General features: G+C 45.5%; 1 protein-coding gene across 1 annotated transcript; it reads left to right on the forward strand.

The window, feature by feature from the left end:
- The first annotated feature begins 10,561 nt into the window (after positions 1–10,561).
- C2H11orf96 (chromosome 2 C11orf96 homolog) lies at positions 10,562–11,670 on the forward strand. The gene has a single exon (XM_006277110.4). It carries the CDS (start codon positions 10,648–10,650, stop codon positions 11,026–11,028), a length of 381 nt encoding a protein of 126 aa, XP_006277172.1. The 5' UTR covers positions 10,562–10,647; the 3' UTR covers positions 11,029–11,670.
- Positions 11,671–15,343: the final 3,673 nt, after the last annotated feature.

Genomic DNA, 15,343 nt, shown 5'->3' on the forward strand with positions numbered 1-15,343 from the left:
TGTTCAACAGCAGGTTGGACAGACATTTGGTTGAGATGGCTTGGTCAGAGATGATCCTGCCTTGAGCAGGGGGGTGGACTAGTTGAATTTTCCAGCCCTACTTTCCTATGATCCGATTGTGCTTGCCTGAGATACTGCCTGGTGCTAGTCATCCCAGCTGCTCCTCTCACCAGGCTCCTTTGCTCCTTGCCACCCTTATGGACAGAGATTCACAGGGATCCCAGGCTCGCTAGCAAAGTACCTGGCTGACTGCTCTAAAATCAGGGTTTCCAGACTCCCAGGCCTTCAACAGCCTGCCTACCTAACTGGCAGCTCAGGAAGACAGCCAGATTGGGGGAACCAGAGTAACCTGGCTCTCAGAGCTACCTAGGCTGCAATCTCATGGGCTATCCAGGGAGCCAACCAGTGGGCTCCCCTGAGGACACTGTCGGTGCTTTCTGGTTGGTCATTGGGTGGTCAGTCTCTCAGGTAAGTCAGTTTCCTGGTTACCCGGGCTAGGTGGTGAGTCAGGTGGCCAGTCCCAGGAGCTCCCGGTCAGGCTAGCTAGTCAGGAAGCTGAGAATCCAGCTAGGAATATTTTTTTCTCAAATATTGAATTCTCGTTCCATTCCAGAGTACCAAAATGTAGCCATAGTACTGGTACATGTACAGCTTGTGCTATGATAAATTAATAATTGGAACTAAAATGCATCTGGAGAGTCATCTACTCGGCTTTCTTGTTTCAATCAAGCTAAACCCCCTCTCTGTTTGTAAAAGAACAGGTTGCTCTTTTAAAAATCTTCACTTATTTGAGTCAACTGGTTGCAGATATCTGAGTCACTCGCCTCTCTTACATCCTCAGCACCAACAAGCATGCAACAGGATAATGGTTCACTGAATAGCTGCCACTCATTTTGACACATATCAAATGATTGAAGTTTGTTTAGTTTATTTAGTCTGATAGAACGGAGCCTTTTCATTGAACACTTTATAGATATTTTTGCAAACAAACACCTCCACTTTGCCTCTTTATTTTGTATTACTAATGTAGCATCCTAAAAGTATTATACAGTGACACTGCCACTTAAATACCCACTTCTACAAGTCTGTTAGAGTTAAAAGTGCTTCACAAGGAGAGTAAGGTCTTAGTTATGTAGTACTAAAAAAGTAAAAAATACCACAATGCACTCAGTTTAGGGTCTAATCTGATTAAACTAAGTGTATTTAATCTTCTTTGGGAAGGATTGTAAATCAAAGTGGGGAGTCTCTTTTTCAAAGAGCAAATACATCTCCAGGGCAATATGAACATCTGAATATATAGAGCAGGGTATCTTCATCAACACCTTTTATTTTGTTCCCCATTTTGTAACCTTTTCATTCTAATTCACTATTCAGACTTCACCCACAGGAATGGACCAGTTTAATGATGCTTTAAAAAAGGCAAGTAGTTGGTGTACTTAGTGTTTTTCATGTATAAATAGTTATGACAGATTGTGGAGCATCTATCATAGAGTATGCAAGCAGAGACTCAAATCCCAGTGTGTAAGAAATGCTAAAGCAGGAATTGATGAGGGCAAGAGAGAGATGCCAGGAACAGGATTTTGTTTTGGATTATCAATATCCTATTGCGAGTCCCGAAGTCAGAGAGAAAGTCTGTAGCTAACTACATCTCAAGCCTGAGGACACCTTTCTAGCAATGATTCACAGAGTCAAATGGTAGTCATGTGCAGTGCAAGTAGCTATTTAAGATTCCCAACACTCTGTCGTAAGCCCCTATTTTCCATTGCTTACAGTTTTGCCAGGTTTACAATTTAAAGGATGACATTTTCCATCAGAGGTATCTGCCTCAGGCTAAAGTTTTTGGAAAAGCTTAGCTAAAATGGTAAAATAATTCCTAAGACTCAAGTTAGAAGTAAAATACATTTGGCATTTCCCTCTACTAGCTGCTAAACACTCTGTTCTTTTCAACAGGGCCTTGTAAATAGGGCAAGAAGTTTGAAATGGTATCAGGAATGGGCTTTTGGCAACACCCCATGAAAAATTCTCCCAGATTGGACCAGGTTATAAACCTCTGACAAATCTCAGTTCACATACACTTAGGTAAGCCTGCTGGAATTGGGCACCTAAAGTCTCTAATAGTTCCAGCTGCACTGAGCATGCTCCAGGGCTTCCATATATAATTGACCTGCATAGGTGTCATCCCCCCAAAGTCATTGAGCATGCTCCATCCTGGGGTTGAGAAGGCTTTCCCTTGCAAGGGCTCCTCCTACCAGCTAAGTGTTAATGTCCTGGAATAAATGGCAAAGAAATGGATTCTCATACACTTTCAGTGTCCCTGCTAATGCCCAGACAGATGGAGGAGAAGAATTTGTCTGCCTTGAGTGCCCAGTCTGTGAAACAAGGGGGCGCGGGGTTATTGAGTGAGTCCTATCGGAAGGAATACGGGTAGAGAATCTGAAGTCAGATAGGAGGATGGAAGGTAATAGAGGTTGATTGTGGACAGTCACAGGGTAATAAAAGCAGGAGAGATTGGGGAAACAAGGTCAGAAGGGTCTGTAGCCACTAGAGCTTGCATTTGAAGCTGGAATTAAGCCTACGGGTCTCTCAAAACTCCCTTCCAGAGAGCAAACAGGAGATAGCTGCCAAAGCAGATGTCTTGTCCTCTTTTAGTGGCAGGGCTGCATGAAAAATTAAAACTTGTGCAACCAGTTACTTTGTCATCTGAGATGGTAGAGGACAGGGGTGTGTGTGTGTGTGTACACACAGATTGCAGCTCCACAGTCTATGACTCTCTTTCAGCTTTCAAGTTTTCAAATGATTAGGAAAGTGCATTAAAGAAATAGCTTGCATTAAAGGAGAATTACTAAAAACAGCATGTGATCACATAATTAAAGACTGTATCCTAATGCATATAGTCACTGGGGCCAAATTACAGTTTTATTGGCAACATATGATTTTCTGTATGCACATGCTGGGTTTATAGAAGGAATACCCCTGCTATCTGAGTTGCAAATACTGCAGTATTTATGGGTTTGATGTTGAGCAGCAAGGCCATGTACACAGACTCTTGTTAGAGAATTAGTTGCAAGAGTCCTTTCTTAGCAAAGCAGACATTTGAGCCTCAGAAGGGGGAATCTCATAGTTCAGTTACAAATCTAGCTAGGTCCCCTGCAAAGAGTATTCCATATAAAATAATACAAAGCAGTTGGGCTCCATTTCTGCAGTGGAAAGCCCTTTGTACGCAATTTAAATTAGCTTGGTACATGTTACTGAAAACTCTCTCACTGACCTACCACCAAAGGCTGAGCCAGTGCATGGTCATAGGATCATGGTGAACAGGAATTGTTGGTGTCTGAATCTAGGATCTTGTAAGCCCATCCTAAATTGCTCTGGTTGGTTATAGTTATTAATTTCAGCCCCTCTTTGGGGCTGAGACTGACCTGGAAGCTGTTCATTCAGAGGCTGCCATGCCATGAGTATGTGCTTCTCTTACCATGTCAGCAGTTACTAGAGAGATTTTCCCCACTGTGTCCTCAACCGACTAGGATTTCACAGAAGTGCATGACTTATCCACTCCCAGAACTGTAAGAGCACCTGGAGGAAAGACAACAAGTCAAGGTTCTCCTGATATGAGAATGGGTTCTGGACTTCCTACAGCCTACTAATACCTGCATATGGTACCCCAGCCTGAACCTTGAAAAGTCAGTCTTGGGAAGGAGCCTCCCTTTGAGAGGAAACTCAATCCTGCTTCTAACCACTTACAGCAAGTAAGGAGACCTATCAGCTCAAGAACAAATGAGATTCATTCCTTAAGGTTAGGGACAGAAGTTGCACATAAACTGGTTAAGTCTTCAGAAACTGGTTTACACCTGTAACAGAACAGAAGCCTGGTAAATATAAACCAGTTTCAAAATGGCTGAAACTGGTTTAAGATAACCCTGGTTGAATGTAGTACCAGACTTAGGTCAAACTGATTTATGAAACTTTTGTCCCAGACCCTTTCCTGTTTCAAGTTAAATGAGAGTCCTTCAGCATAGGCTGTGTGTTTACCTCCTCTTCCTGCTGCCCTGAAGGTCTCTGAGATTTGCAGTCCAGATCCATAACATCAGGACTCTGCAAGGTTACTCATTACTGCCTTTTCCTGCTTCCAGGTGCGTCTGGGATTTGTAGTCCATGATCACAGCCAGGAGGACTCTGGAGGGTTGTTCCCTTCTGTTCAATACATGCTTGCTTCTGAGAAAAGACTGTTCTTGTTCAAGCTTTTATGAATTTAATGCCACTACCTTTTTCCCTACCTACCCCTCCTCAGCCTGGCAGGTGCCCCTCCACTGGTAGGCCCTCCAGCTAGCTCTGGGCTGGGGCTTGCCCACACCCCCTCCACTAGAGCAGGGAGTGGGGAAAAGCCTGGGAGCTGGCAGGCTGGGAGGTGTGCTCTAGCACCCCCCCCCCCCCCCCAGCTTCTGGCTTGAGCCACTGAAAGCATATGTCTGCATTTCCTGAATCAAAAGTAAATGTCTGTTTGCTTGCTTGCCAGTTCAATCCCTGCAGCTTAGACTAACCTGCAAAGACTGAACTGATTCAGCCTCAGGGTTTTTGACTGTCTGTACTTAGCCTAAGTGACCAACCAGCTCTGCACCAGAGAGGACCTACTTCCTACTAGCTCAACCACAGCAAAAAGCTATAGGACTCCTAGCTGCCACGAAGGAGGAGTTGTCAGGTAAGGGAGCTTCTATGAAAAGTCATAGATTAGGAAGCATGGTAGTTTGTTAGCAGTGATGATGGAAGGATTGATATATTGGACAAGGGAAGAGAGGCAGGATATTTTGATAGGTGAGGAGGTCAGTTTATTCAGGGAACAGGATGGATCTGTCTTTGGTAAAATGTTTGGCAGAACATGAATTTTTAAAAAGTTGGCAGCAGGTAACTCTATTGAGAGGTTGATTGTTAATGTTTGGCTGAATACAATGTCTTGCTACTGTAGGGTTGGCCCCTATGGGCTGTGTTGTTGGCATAGACTACTTTTTAAGGAAAAATAGAAACATGTCAAAATATTAACTAGGAATGTTTTAAAGGAATATAAGGGCTTTCCAAAGGTATACCTGAGGAAGAGTCAACTCTTGGACCAAGAAACACTGAATGTGCATGTACCCATCTAGCATAAATCCATTGAATGTAGTGAAATTGTGCCAGAAATGGTTATGTCCTGCTACATTTTACTGGTCTCTTCATTGATACTATCTTGTTTTAATTGTGAAACCGGGGTAACCTATTTCATGTGCAAGAGTAGATGTCTTCTAGTGGCTATGGGGGGGAGAATTAGTTGAGTTCCCACTACAGCTTGTTGAAAAACAGCAGGTCTTCCTGAAACAAGAGTGTGCATCAAAGCTCCAAGAGGGGAGAGCTTAGGTTCAGCTTTAAAATACTGTTTAGCCTGTTCTTGGTTTCATTTCTATAGAACTAGTAGGTTGCAGCAATTGAATTTTGTACAATAAAAGCTGTGTTAACCAGCATGAGTGGGGAACGCAGCGTGCCAGTTTTATATAAAAATTCTGGTTACCTGAGGCAGGGGGTTTCACCCAGACACAGAATGGGGGAAAGGGGTGTGTGGCAGCAGTTGGATACGAAGCAGCAGCAGTGCAGGGTGGTGGGTGGCAGCGGCAGCCACCGCGTGTGAGCTTTCCCCCATGTCTAGCTGGCTGGCAGAAATTCCAGTTAATAGAAATGTTGGTTACTAAAATGCTGGTTAACACAGGTTTTACTGTATTGCGTTTATTCTCAATGCGATTGTTCTGTAATGAGTTACACTGAAGATGTGAAAAGGTCAAAGCTCATCCAAGCCAACCCCTTCCCTGCACCTAACACTCCTAAAACAAACAAGGGAAGCAGAGTCCTAAATCAGAAGGGTCAAAGGTCCTCCTAAGCTTAGTAACCCTCTGGGCTAGTATAGTTAAGGCACATCAGTTTTCATGACTAACAGCACATAAGGGAGCGATGTGACCACTCATATCCAGCTGCCTTTTTGACTCCTCATTTGTAGCTCGGTCAAGGGGCAGAGGGATGGGGTGGCCTTTTGGTATGAATCTGGAACAGGGCACATAGTCACACCTCTGGAATGGTAGCAAGATGCCTTCTTAACCAGCCTGTCTGTGCCTCAGGATCATGATGAGATATGCACAATAGATGTCTCTTTCCAAAATCAAATGTTGCATCTTGCTCCTCTCTCAAATGCCATGACAATTGCCAATGACACACACGAAGGTAGACCTGGAATGAGTTTGTCAGGGATGAGTTAAGTCAATCCTGCCATGAAACAGGCAGATTGACTAGATGACTCATGGGATCAGCCCCCACAAACAGTTGAGATGCTTGAATTGGTTATATTGCCAGTGTAGACTTCAGGTACCTGGATATTAGGACAAGAGGCAAAGGAATGTGAATACAGTGCTGTTCTTTAAAACTATTCCTCTTTTGATGTAAAAGGTGCCTTTTTTTCAGGAATTTCTTGTCCTGTGGAATTCGCCGTCTGGTAATTAACAAAAAGCGTTTTTTTTAAAAGGCTATGACCAATTGTTTCTCATGATTTACATGGCTAAAAAAGGTAACTTGTTTGCAAAGTAACCTGATTACATACATGAAATAGATTCCTTTGATAGTGTTTCAATCATGGCAGTAATTTCCTCTTCCGCAGTTAGCATTTAGACTGCATAACAATCCAAGGTGCTTGCTGCATATCTGAGTGCACTCTTTATGTAGCATACAGTGCTTGAAATGTTACTGGCTATAGATAGAGGTTCATCCCCTGTGCTGTGTATTGCCCTGGTGCATATGTGACTTCAGCTCTGTACTATGAAGGGAAGAAATCTGCCCATGTGATCTGCATATCAGAGAGTGTCTGTAATCTATACTGCAAGGTCACATTACAAATACTGGGAGCAACCTAGATTATCCTAGTGGTTTAAATCATGGCTTTAAATATAGTTTTTTTACATTAGCATACTACAAACCTAACTTGTGGGGGATTATCACAGGATATTTTCACTGAATTGTCTCAAATAAAATCTTCAGGCCTCCTGGGTGATGTTGCTCCTTCTCTGCTGTGAAATTATCCAGAATAATTGTAAAGGATGAAATGCTCATTCAAGTTGAAGTGAAACCAGTTTGCTTTGATATTGAACTTTCTTTCTGAAGTTGGGTGACCATGCACAAGGTAACTGTTTAATTGCAGCTCTAAACTGACTGCACTTTGTGCAGAGCTTCAGTGCTCTTACAATAGCCTGGTTGCAAAAGCAGGTAAAACTTATTTTGCTTTATGCAACAGGCAAAGTGCCTACCTTCCTGGTCAGAGAGCAGTTCTTTTTTTGAGTGATCTGGTCACAGCATGAAGCTCATTCCTGCAGTGGAGAGAAAACCAGAACCACTGCCCTCCGGTCCTTTAGAAACGATTAAGCACATTTGAAGCCTGGTTTGGTCCTGCGTGTGCTGCACAACCATTAGTGTCAGGCATCAGGACTATGCTGTAAGTGGGTCTCTCGGATAAAGAGCTGTTACAGTGCAGAAAGGACTAGGAAGCTAAATTTAGCCATGTGAAATCAGCAGTAAGGACACATGCCCCTCTCCAAACAGGAATGATTCAATTTGACCAAATAGAAAATTGTTCCCTTATTAAGTTAATTGTATCTCCCAATAAAAAAGCTTCAAGCTGAACCTGGCCCTAAAGCAGCTTTACAGAGCCAGGAAGCTGCGAGCCGGCTGCCAGATGCATTCTAAAGCTAAGGCTCCTAACGGTTCTTTTTCTTTTCCACTGACAGCCAGCAAAAGAGCCGTCCTTCTAGAAACATACTAACAAGGAGGTGCCTGCAGTCTCCTTTCTCCCAAAGCAGAGGGCTCTTGCCTTGTTTTAGCCAGCTCTGGAAAAGAGCCCTAATTACAGCTCTGTGATCCAAGCAGTTTTGTAATGGCTTTTGGCCTCATCTGCATGAGTCTTGAAAGTTTGCTATTAACTAAGGGCTTCAGTGTGGGGTTCATCTTGGACTGTGTCAAAAGGGAAAGAAAAATGGTCTCTGACTGTGTCCTCACAAAAGCAGATCCCTTTCTGTGTGCAGAGCTGCTGCAGTAAGATCAGGGTACTTGTGCTGTGCATATCTGTCTCTGTTTCTCAATGAGCCCTTGCCTGTTTGTCACAAAGGGTGCGATTATACTGCACAGTATTAGCTCAGGTAGTAAGATCAGCCTGGCTCTGCACAGAGATCCATATAAGCATATTTGCCATATGGGTGAATTCACCCTGCTGAGAGAAGTCTGAGCGAGGCTAGGCTGCTTCCAGTAACAGGAAGCTTGGGTATCTCTACACTGCAAGTGAAGTGTACTGTAGACCTATTCAGACATGTGAGCAGTGGTGGCCTTAGGGTTGTTGGGGCCCTAGGCAAGAGAGTCATTTGGGGCCCCCTAAAGGCTTAATTTGGATGACCTATAAGCAAGTCGGACATTTGTTGTAAAATTTTGTGGCTCCCTAAAGTGTGGGGCCCTGGGCAGTCGCCCAATTTGCCATCCCCTAAGGCCACCACTGATATGAGGTGCCTGCAGCCAGGCAGAAGCTTCAGCGACTGATTGTAAAAAACATGTCATATTCTCTCTTCTTGTCTCCACCTAAGTGAGCTGGTGTTTGGAGAATTGGGGCATTTTTTTCCAACATCTGATTGGGGTTTTAACCTTGCATGTAGGGATGGAGTGATGCATGCTGCTTATCCAGACATCAAGCATCCTGGCCAGTTTAAAAAAAAAAAAAAAAAAAGGATATTGCAAGTCTGTTGCCAATTTGGATCCTTTCATCAGCTTTAGAAACAACTTGATAAGAAATATATGCTGTAAAATGGAGAAACCCAAACACATGCTTATTCCCGGAGCTTTCCATACTGTAGACCTCCAAGGACTCCAAACCCACTCCCCATTTACTACACAAGCTTCTGTAACAGGGCATTCTGGAGCAAAAAAAAAAAAAAATAGCTACACCCAAAGAAAAGGTTACTTCTGCAAAGTTAATGCCCTTTGAAGAGCAATTAGGTTATCCTTTCTGTGAAGGGCTAACACACCGGCAACTATGCAATTCAGAAGAGAGGGAAGGAGTCGCAGTGGAAGGAGACCTGTTAGATTAGTGGTTCTCAACTTTTGTAGGAGCCAGGTATCCCTGGAAAAATGCCAACTCTTAGTTTTCACTGCTTTTTTTTGCCTACAGAAACCTAGCAGAGCAGTTTTTCTGTTGCAAGGATCTCTGAAAGGCCACAACTATGGGTTCCTGCTTGAAATCTCCAGGTTTATCCTGTGCTTCCTATTCCCACACCTAACAGTGCCAGCATTGCGTGGCACTCCACAGCACCCTTGAAAGGACATCTAGGCATGCCAGGGTGCCATGACACCTTGGTTAAGAATGGCTGCATTAGCTGTTAGCTCCTCTCCTGCCCACTGCATATGCCTTGTATTGCCTGGCACCCAGAGGAAGAAAGACCTTGGATGCCCAGAATAGCACAGCTGCCTATGCAGCCCTCTGAGCTACCAGGACAGGAATCCTATGTGAATCCCCTTCCCTAATGTGAGACCTGCTCCGGATGTGGGGATTAGTGCCAGCCCTGCTTGTCCTGAGGCAGGCAAACGCCACATGGCAGGACAGATGTGAGGCTCCTTCACCATGTGGAGAAGGAGCTTCTTCTTTCCCATAGCTTTATGGGCAAGAGCTATGGTCACAGGTTTAATTCCAAATTCCCCAACCAGCCCAATGCCCTGTTAGAAAGTGAGTGTGACTCCAGGATGTCACGCTCAAGCTTGTATCTGGAGCAGGATGTTATGATGTGCTCCATGGTTTGGTCAGGGTTTCCAGTCACAGCCAGGCGCCACTTGTACATCAGGTGGCCACACCAGCTGTGTCCAGTATGGCAGCAGTTCCCAATCTGTGGTAGGTAGACAACCTGCCAGCAGTACATGTTACTTTGTATGACAAAAATTTGCCGGTGGTACTTAAGGTTGTATTGTTTGGAATAGGTGGTTGGGGGGGGGACAGCCCTGGCAGAGGGGCACGTTCCCCCACAACCAGGAGCCTGTGGCGGCGCGCAATCTGTCAGAGTTTGGGAACCGCTGTATGAAGGGTTATCCACATGCTTGGTGGAAGGGTGAAGCCAGGCTGGTGCACGGTTGGGTCGGAGACAAGGCGTTTTTTTGGGGAAGTGCTTTCTACCCAAGCTTTCCTCCAAGGTTTGGGGAAGGAGCAGAGGGGCTCCCATGCCTCTACTGACTGCTGCTCCCGGGAGGGGCAGGGAAAGGGATTTCTTGGCTGGGCGCTGGTCATATAGCGAACAGCAGGGGAGCCAGAGGAGCTCCCAGGGCCGGGTCCCGCGGGTGGGGCGGGGGCGCTGAGCGGAGGCAGCCCCGCGCGGGGAACCCCCGGCTCTCCCCCGCCCAGTGTGTGGGGGGGCGGAGCGAACATTGTGATTGGCCACAGGCGGCTCTGTGACGTCAGCGGGCGTCTATACATGGCATGTGTTGCGCACTGCGCATGCTCCGCCCCGGCAGGCGGCGGCTATATAAAGCCGCGGCAGCGGCTCAGAAGGTAGAAGTAGCCGCCGCGGGAGCAGCTTGTTGATACTGGGTACTACGTGGAGCGGGCTGGGCGAGGCGAGCATGATGGCAGCGGCGAAGCCCGCCGAGCTCTTGGGCATCTGCTCCAGCTACCAGGCGGTGATGCCGCACTTGGTATGCCTGGCCGAGGCGTTCCCGCCGCCCGTGCGCCCCGCCAAGCCGCCGGCCGCCAAGGGCAAGCAGCGGCGGTCCCGGCAGTCCCGCTTCAAGACGCAGCCGGTGACTTTCGACGAGATCCAGGAGGTGGAGGAGGAAGGCGTGTCGCCCGTGGAGGAGGAGCGCGCCAAGAAGTCCTTCCTGCAGTCGCTGGAGTGCCTGCGGCGGAGCACCCAGAACCTCAGCCTGGTGCAGCGCGACAAGCTGGGCAGCTGCTGCAAGCTGCGGAGCAGCCTGGACTCCAGCGACTCGGACTCGGCGCTGTGACGGGCCCCGCGCGCCCCTGCCCCGCTCGTCCGACGCGAGACTGTGGGAGCCCTCGCTCCGGACACTGCCTGGCCTCGCACGTGGCCCTTGCGAGCAGGGCGCGGGCGGCGCGGCCTCCCGAGGTCCCTTCCAGCTCGCCTCTGCTAGGAGGCTGCTCCTTGCGGAGACCGGCCCTGCTCGGCCGGGCTGGCAGGGGGGAGATGGAGACATTGTGAAGGCTTTTCTATCCCAAGCAAGGCAGGGAAAGAAGCCCCTCTCTTTCCTGCCCCCCCCACCCTTCACTCCCAGCCCCCCCAGTGGGAGCGGGCTGGATTGCAGAGCACCCTGCAAGTGAGCTCAGGCTGTTTTCTAAGAAAGCGCTTTGTACAGTTGTTTCTCTTCCATGGTATGAAACCGCTCTCTTGATTTCAACCACTCTTTTTATTTTCTAAATGTTTAGAAAAAACATGAGCTGTTTTTTGGGTTGTTTTGGGGGGGGGGGGGTTGTTTTTTGTTTTTCCTTTTGGGGTGGGGACGATGCCTTGAACTGCTGGACCGCCTATTTATTTTTGCATTTCGACTGTGTTAATTTAATACATTTCTACCTGAATGTCTGTTATTTCCATACAAGAGAAATAAATAAAAAGCTGATATATTTGCACAGTGCGTTGTCAGCCGTCTTTATTGTGCAGGGATCTTGTTGATTCCTGTTTCTTATCCCTCTTTTCTTTGGTTGGGATTGCATGGGTTTAACAACATGGGAATACCGGTGATATCTGGGGCTGAGGGGGAAATGATGTTTCAAGGGGCATAAGTGTGTTTTCTCTTTTAAACAAAATTGGCATTTAGCAAAACTCTTAACTTGGATGTTTCCCCTCCTTCAACCCATTTCTGCACCCTGACAAAATTGGTGGGGGGGATAAATAGCCTTACCATGATGTACAGAATTATTGAATAAGGGTCCTGTGTTTTGACTTCTTTTCCCTGCCTCCCTTCCGCATTGGTAAATTTAATTTTGTGTAGGTTTTATTATGGTCACTGTAGGCAACACAGTTTAATTTACCACCCTGCAGCATGGTTTGGCGTAGAAGCATTTTTCTCAGAGGATGAAAGTAAAAAAGGCTTTCTGATCTTGGGACTGGCTGGGTATGAAGATTAGATTATGTGTGTGTGGCTTGCACAAAAAAAAGTGCCAAATTTTTCTTGACTTGCTATTAATTGTACGTAGCATGAAATGTAATACCCAGAAGCATGTGTACATCTATGGGGGGGGGGAGCAAACCCATCAGTTGGGAATTACTTCCTTTTTTCCTCATTCTTAAGTGTGTTGGCATTTTTTTTTTTTTTTTTTAAGGTAATACCCACATGGGAGTTGGTTATCTCCTCCTACCTGCTAGGCAAGCCTCAGGCTATTTTAAACTTCCCAATTTCTAGCAGCATAAACTGTCATCTGATAAAACCTAGTAGTCAGAGCCTATAGGTATAGTTTATTCACTGAGGTTTGATTTGTTTTGAAGTGGGCTAGAAAAGCACCCCCTTCCCCCTTTTGTCAAATGTTGAGACCTGGATTCATGTAGTGGGTAGATCCTAAGGGAAATCAGACTGGGCTCTGCTTGTGAAGAGCTGGGGAGGAAACAAGTAGCATTTCACTGAACTGCTTGTGGGGCTGAGGGCTGGTTCAGTGGGAAGAAAGAAACAGATGGGCAGGATGAAGTTGGGAGTGAAGAACATAGCCATAGATGATGGGAGTGAACTAATAAGGGATGCTGCAAACAAATGTTAAAGTACATCCCCAAGCCTTATGGGGAGGTCAAGGTCAGCATTGAAATAATAGTGTGATAAATCTGGATTGGGGAGCAGGTTATCAGCAGAGAAGGGGGTGCTATTGCTTAAAATTGAGCATCAACAAAGCCATGTAGGAAAGCCTGCACTTGGAGTGTTCCTTTTTCCTGCTTCCCTGAAGACCAAAATAGATAATAGAAATCATTCAAAATGTGGGGGACAGTGAGCTACATAAAATCATACACTCTATCTAATAAATAAGGAAATGGGTCTGGGGCAGAGTCTCATGCTTCCTTATCATAAAAGCATTTGAAACCACTACTGCATCCAGTGAGGCACACTACATGACAGCTGATCTCACTGTGGCAATAAACCCCCAGTGGTTGCTTCCTGTGCAGATAGTACGCACAATATCCACGCATGAGGCAAAGCAGTGCTTCTACCCCCAGCGCTACTCTCACTGGAGTCTAATTAAAAGAAATAACCAATTACCAAAAGCTTGGGTAATTTTCCTTGACAAATACCGAGTGCTATTCCAGGATTAGTGAAACTTTGGTATAGCCCTTTCATTATATCTCTAAATACAGCATTGTCAATACATAATGTGCTACCAAATTCCACAGCATTTTGAGGGCATATAGTTCAGTTGCAGCATCCTTCCCCCATTTTTCAGACAGTGGCTTGTCAGATTGTCTCTCTTCCAAGTCCAGGCACAAACTCCACTGTCACAATCTCTCTTTAAGTGGTATATTAGCTGAGTGAAACTATTGCATCCTTCCCCCTGCTCCTTCTTTCTATTTAGCAGTTGGGATTGGAAGAACTGGCATTTCTGGATTTGTGTGTAGCCAGGCTGCCATCACGCACACTAGCTGCAGAAGGCTGCACTGATTCAGCCTGCTGACAGGAGCAGAGTATCAGACACTGACTTTCTTGCAGGGGGAAAAAAATATACACATTTCTTGTTCAGTTTCAAGGCGAAAACCCAGGACGTGGTGTGACTGCTCTCAGAATAAAATGGACATAAGAATCTGCTATAAAGTAAGTTAAGAAAAACGCCCCCCCATTGACAATTAAGTATCTCTTCAACTGATATTCATTCTGAGTGCGAGGGGTGTTATGTTGACAAAAGGACCCAGGGTGACAGACCTAGTGACTGGGACTATTTGCTTATCCTCAGAACAGGAACAGCCTAGGCAATAACAATGTAATATTTCCTATAGGCAGTGTGTCCTACAGAAGCCCAGCTGTGGGCGAGATGGGCATGTTGCTAACATTGCTCAAGCAGTCTTTGCTCTCTAATCAGAAGATTCCTATTGTGATGATGTTTCTGGTGGGATGGACACCTGTCCCCCAAGGAACTGGACTGAGATACCACACTCCTTTCACCCAGAGTCACCTGATGGTCATCAGATGGTAACAACCATCAGTCAACATCAACCTTTTCCCCAGAGTATGATCTGGCTTGTGTAGTAATTGAAAGTGCTCACCAAATGCTACTGCTTCCTTTGGTGGCAAGCAGGGAGGTACAATCATCCCCATTTGACAAAACCCCACTGAGCTCGCTGTGAGCAGGATGGGTCTCCTGGAGGAAAATGGATACTTAACATGGTTTGACCTACATTTTTTCCCTCATGCTTCCATTAAATGTAAATTTATTCTATCTGTTGTGGCAGGAGAAGCAGAGACCTCTTGATGCCCAGTGCTTGGTAGGTAATAAGCCCTTCACCATTATTTGTTATTCTGAAGGCAGTCCATTCTTGTTCTGTTTTCTGATTGGGGTTTGATCTACTCCAGGTGTGTCTGTGTTTGTGCCATGCAGCTGCAGCACCATGAGTCTCTAGTGTTGAGGTGCTTCATTGCTGTAAAGTAGTTTTGACCAATGTTTCCATTGGTACAAAAATCCCCTGTATGTATGAGCCCTTTCTGAATTTTTCCAGAGTATTTCTGTTTGAATTTGAATTGGTAAATTCACTGAGGTTTTCTAATTGTAATTTAATTTTGAACTCAAAATCAACAAAACATTTCCCTGTTCCCTCCCCCCCTTTTCCATCTTGGTTTCACTCAGTTTTTTCTATTTGGCTCCATCTCTTATTTCTAAGTTCATAATAACCCTGTATGGACTGTTTAGTGTAGTGCTGCTGTTGGTACAAACAGAAGAGGTTCAGAGGACTGAAAACCTCCTGCTGGCTTTAGTAAGGGGTTGGAGGAGGTGAGTTCATTTGGGCTGTGACAAGAAGTTTCTTGACCTTCGTTCTTTTCCAATGTTAATAAACTGAAGTAGTTACTGACTATCCTGTCTGCTTTTAATTTGATTCTGAAAAACCACTGCAATCTGTGGCAGAACTACAAGAAATGGTCCCTCTAAATAAGAAATGATTAAATACATAGTTATTTGACCTCCACAGTAGCTTAAGAGCTGCAGTACCAAACGCAAACAGGATGTTTATTTTTAAGGTAGTAGAAAACAGGTTGTGATGTTTATAATAACCCTGGACTAGACTAACGAATATTGTAGAATGATATACTTCATACGCAGGTACATACACATCCTTTC

The sequence above is a fragment of the Alligator mississippiensis genome, chromosome 2, assembly GCF_030867095.1.
Source record: "Alligator mississippiensis isolate rAllMis1 chromosome 2, rAllMis1, whole genome shotgun sequence".
NCBI classification, from domain to species: domain Eukaryota; kingdom Metazoa; phylum Chordata; order Crocodylia; family Alligatoridae; genus Alligator; species Alligator mississippiensis.

Coding starts and splice junctions, on each gene's coding strand:
- C2H11orf96 (XM_006277110.4), top strand. CDS start 10,648: ATGATGGCAGCGGCGAAGCCCGCCGAGCTCTTGGGCATCTGCTCCAGC.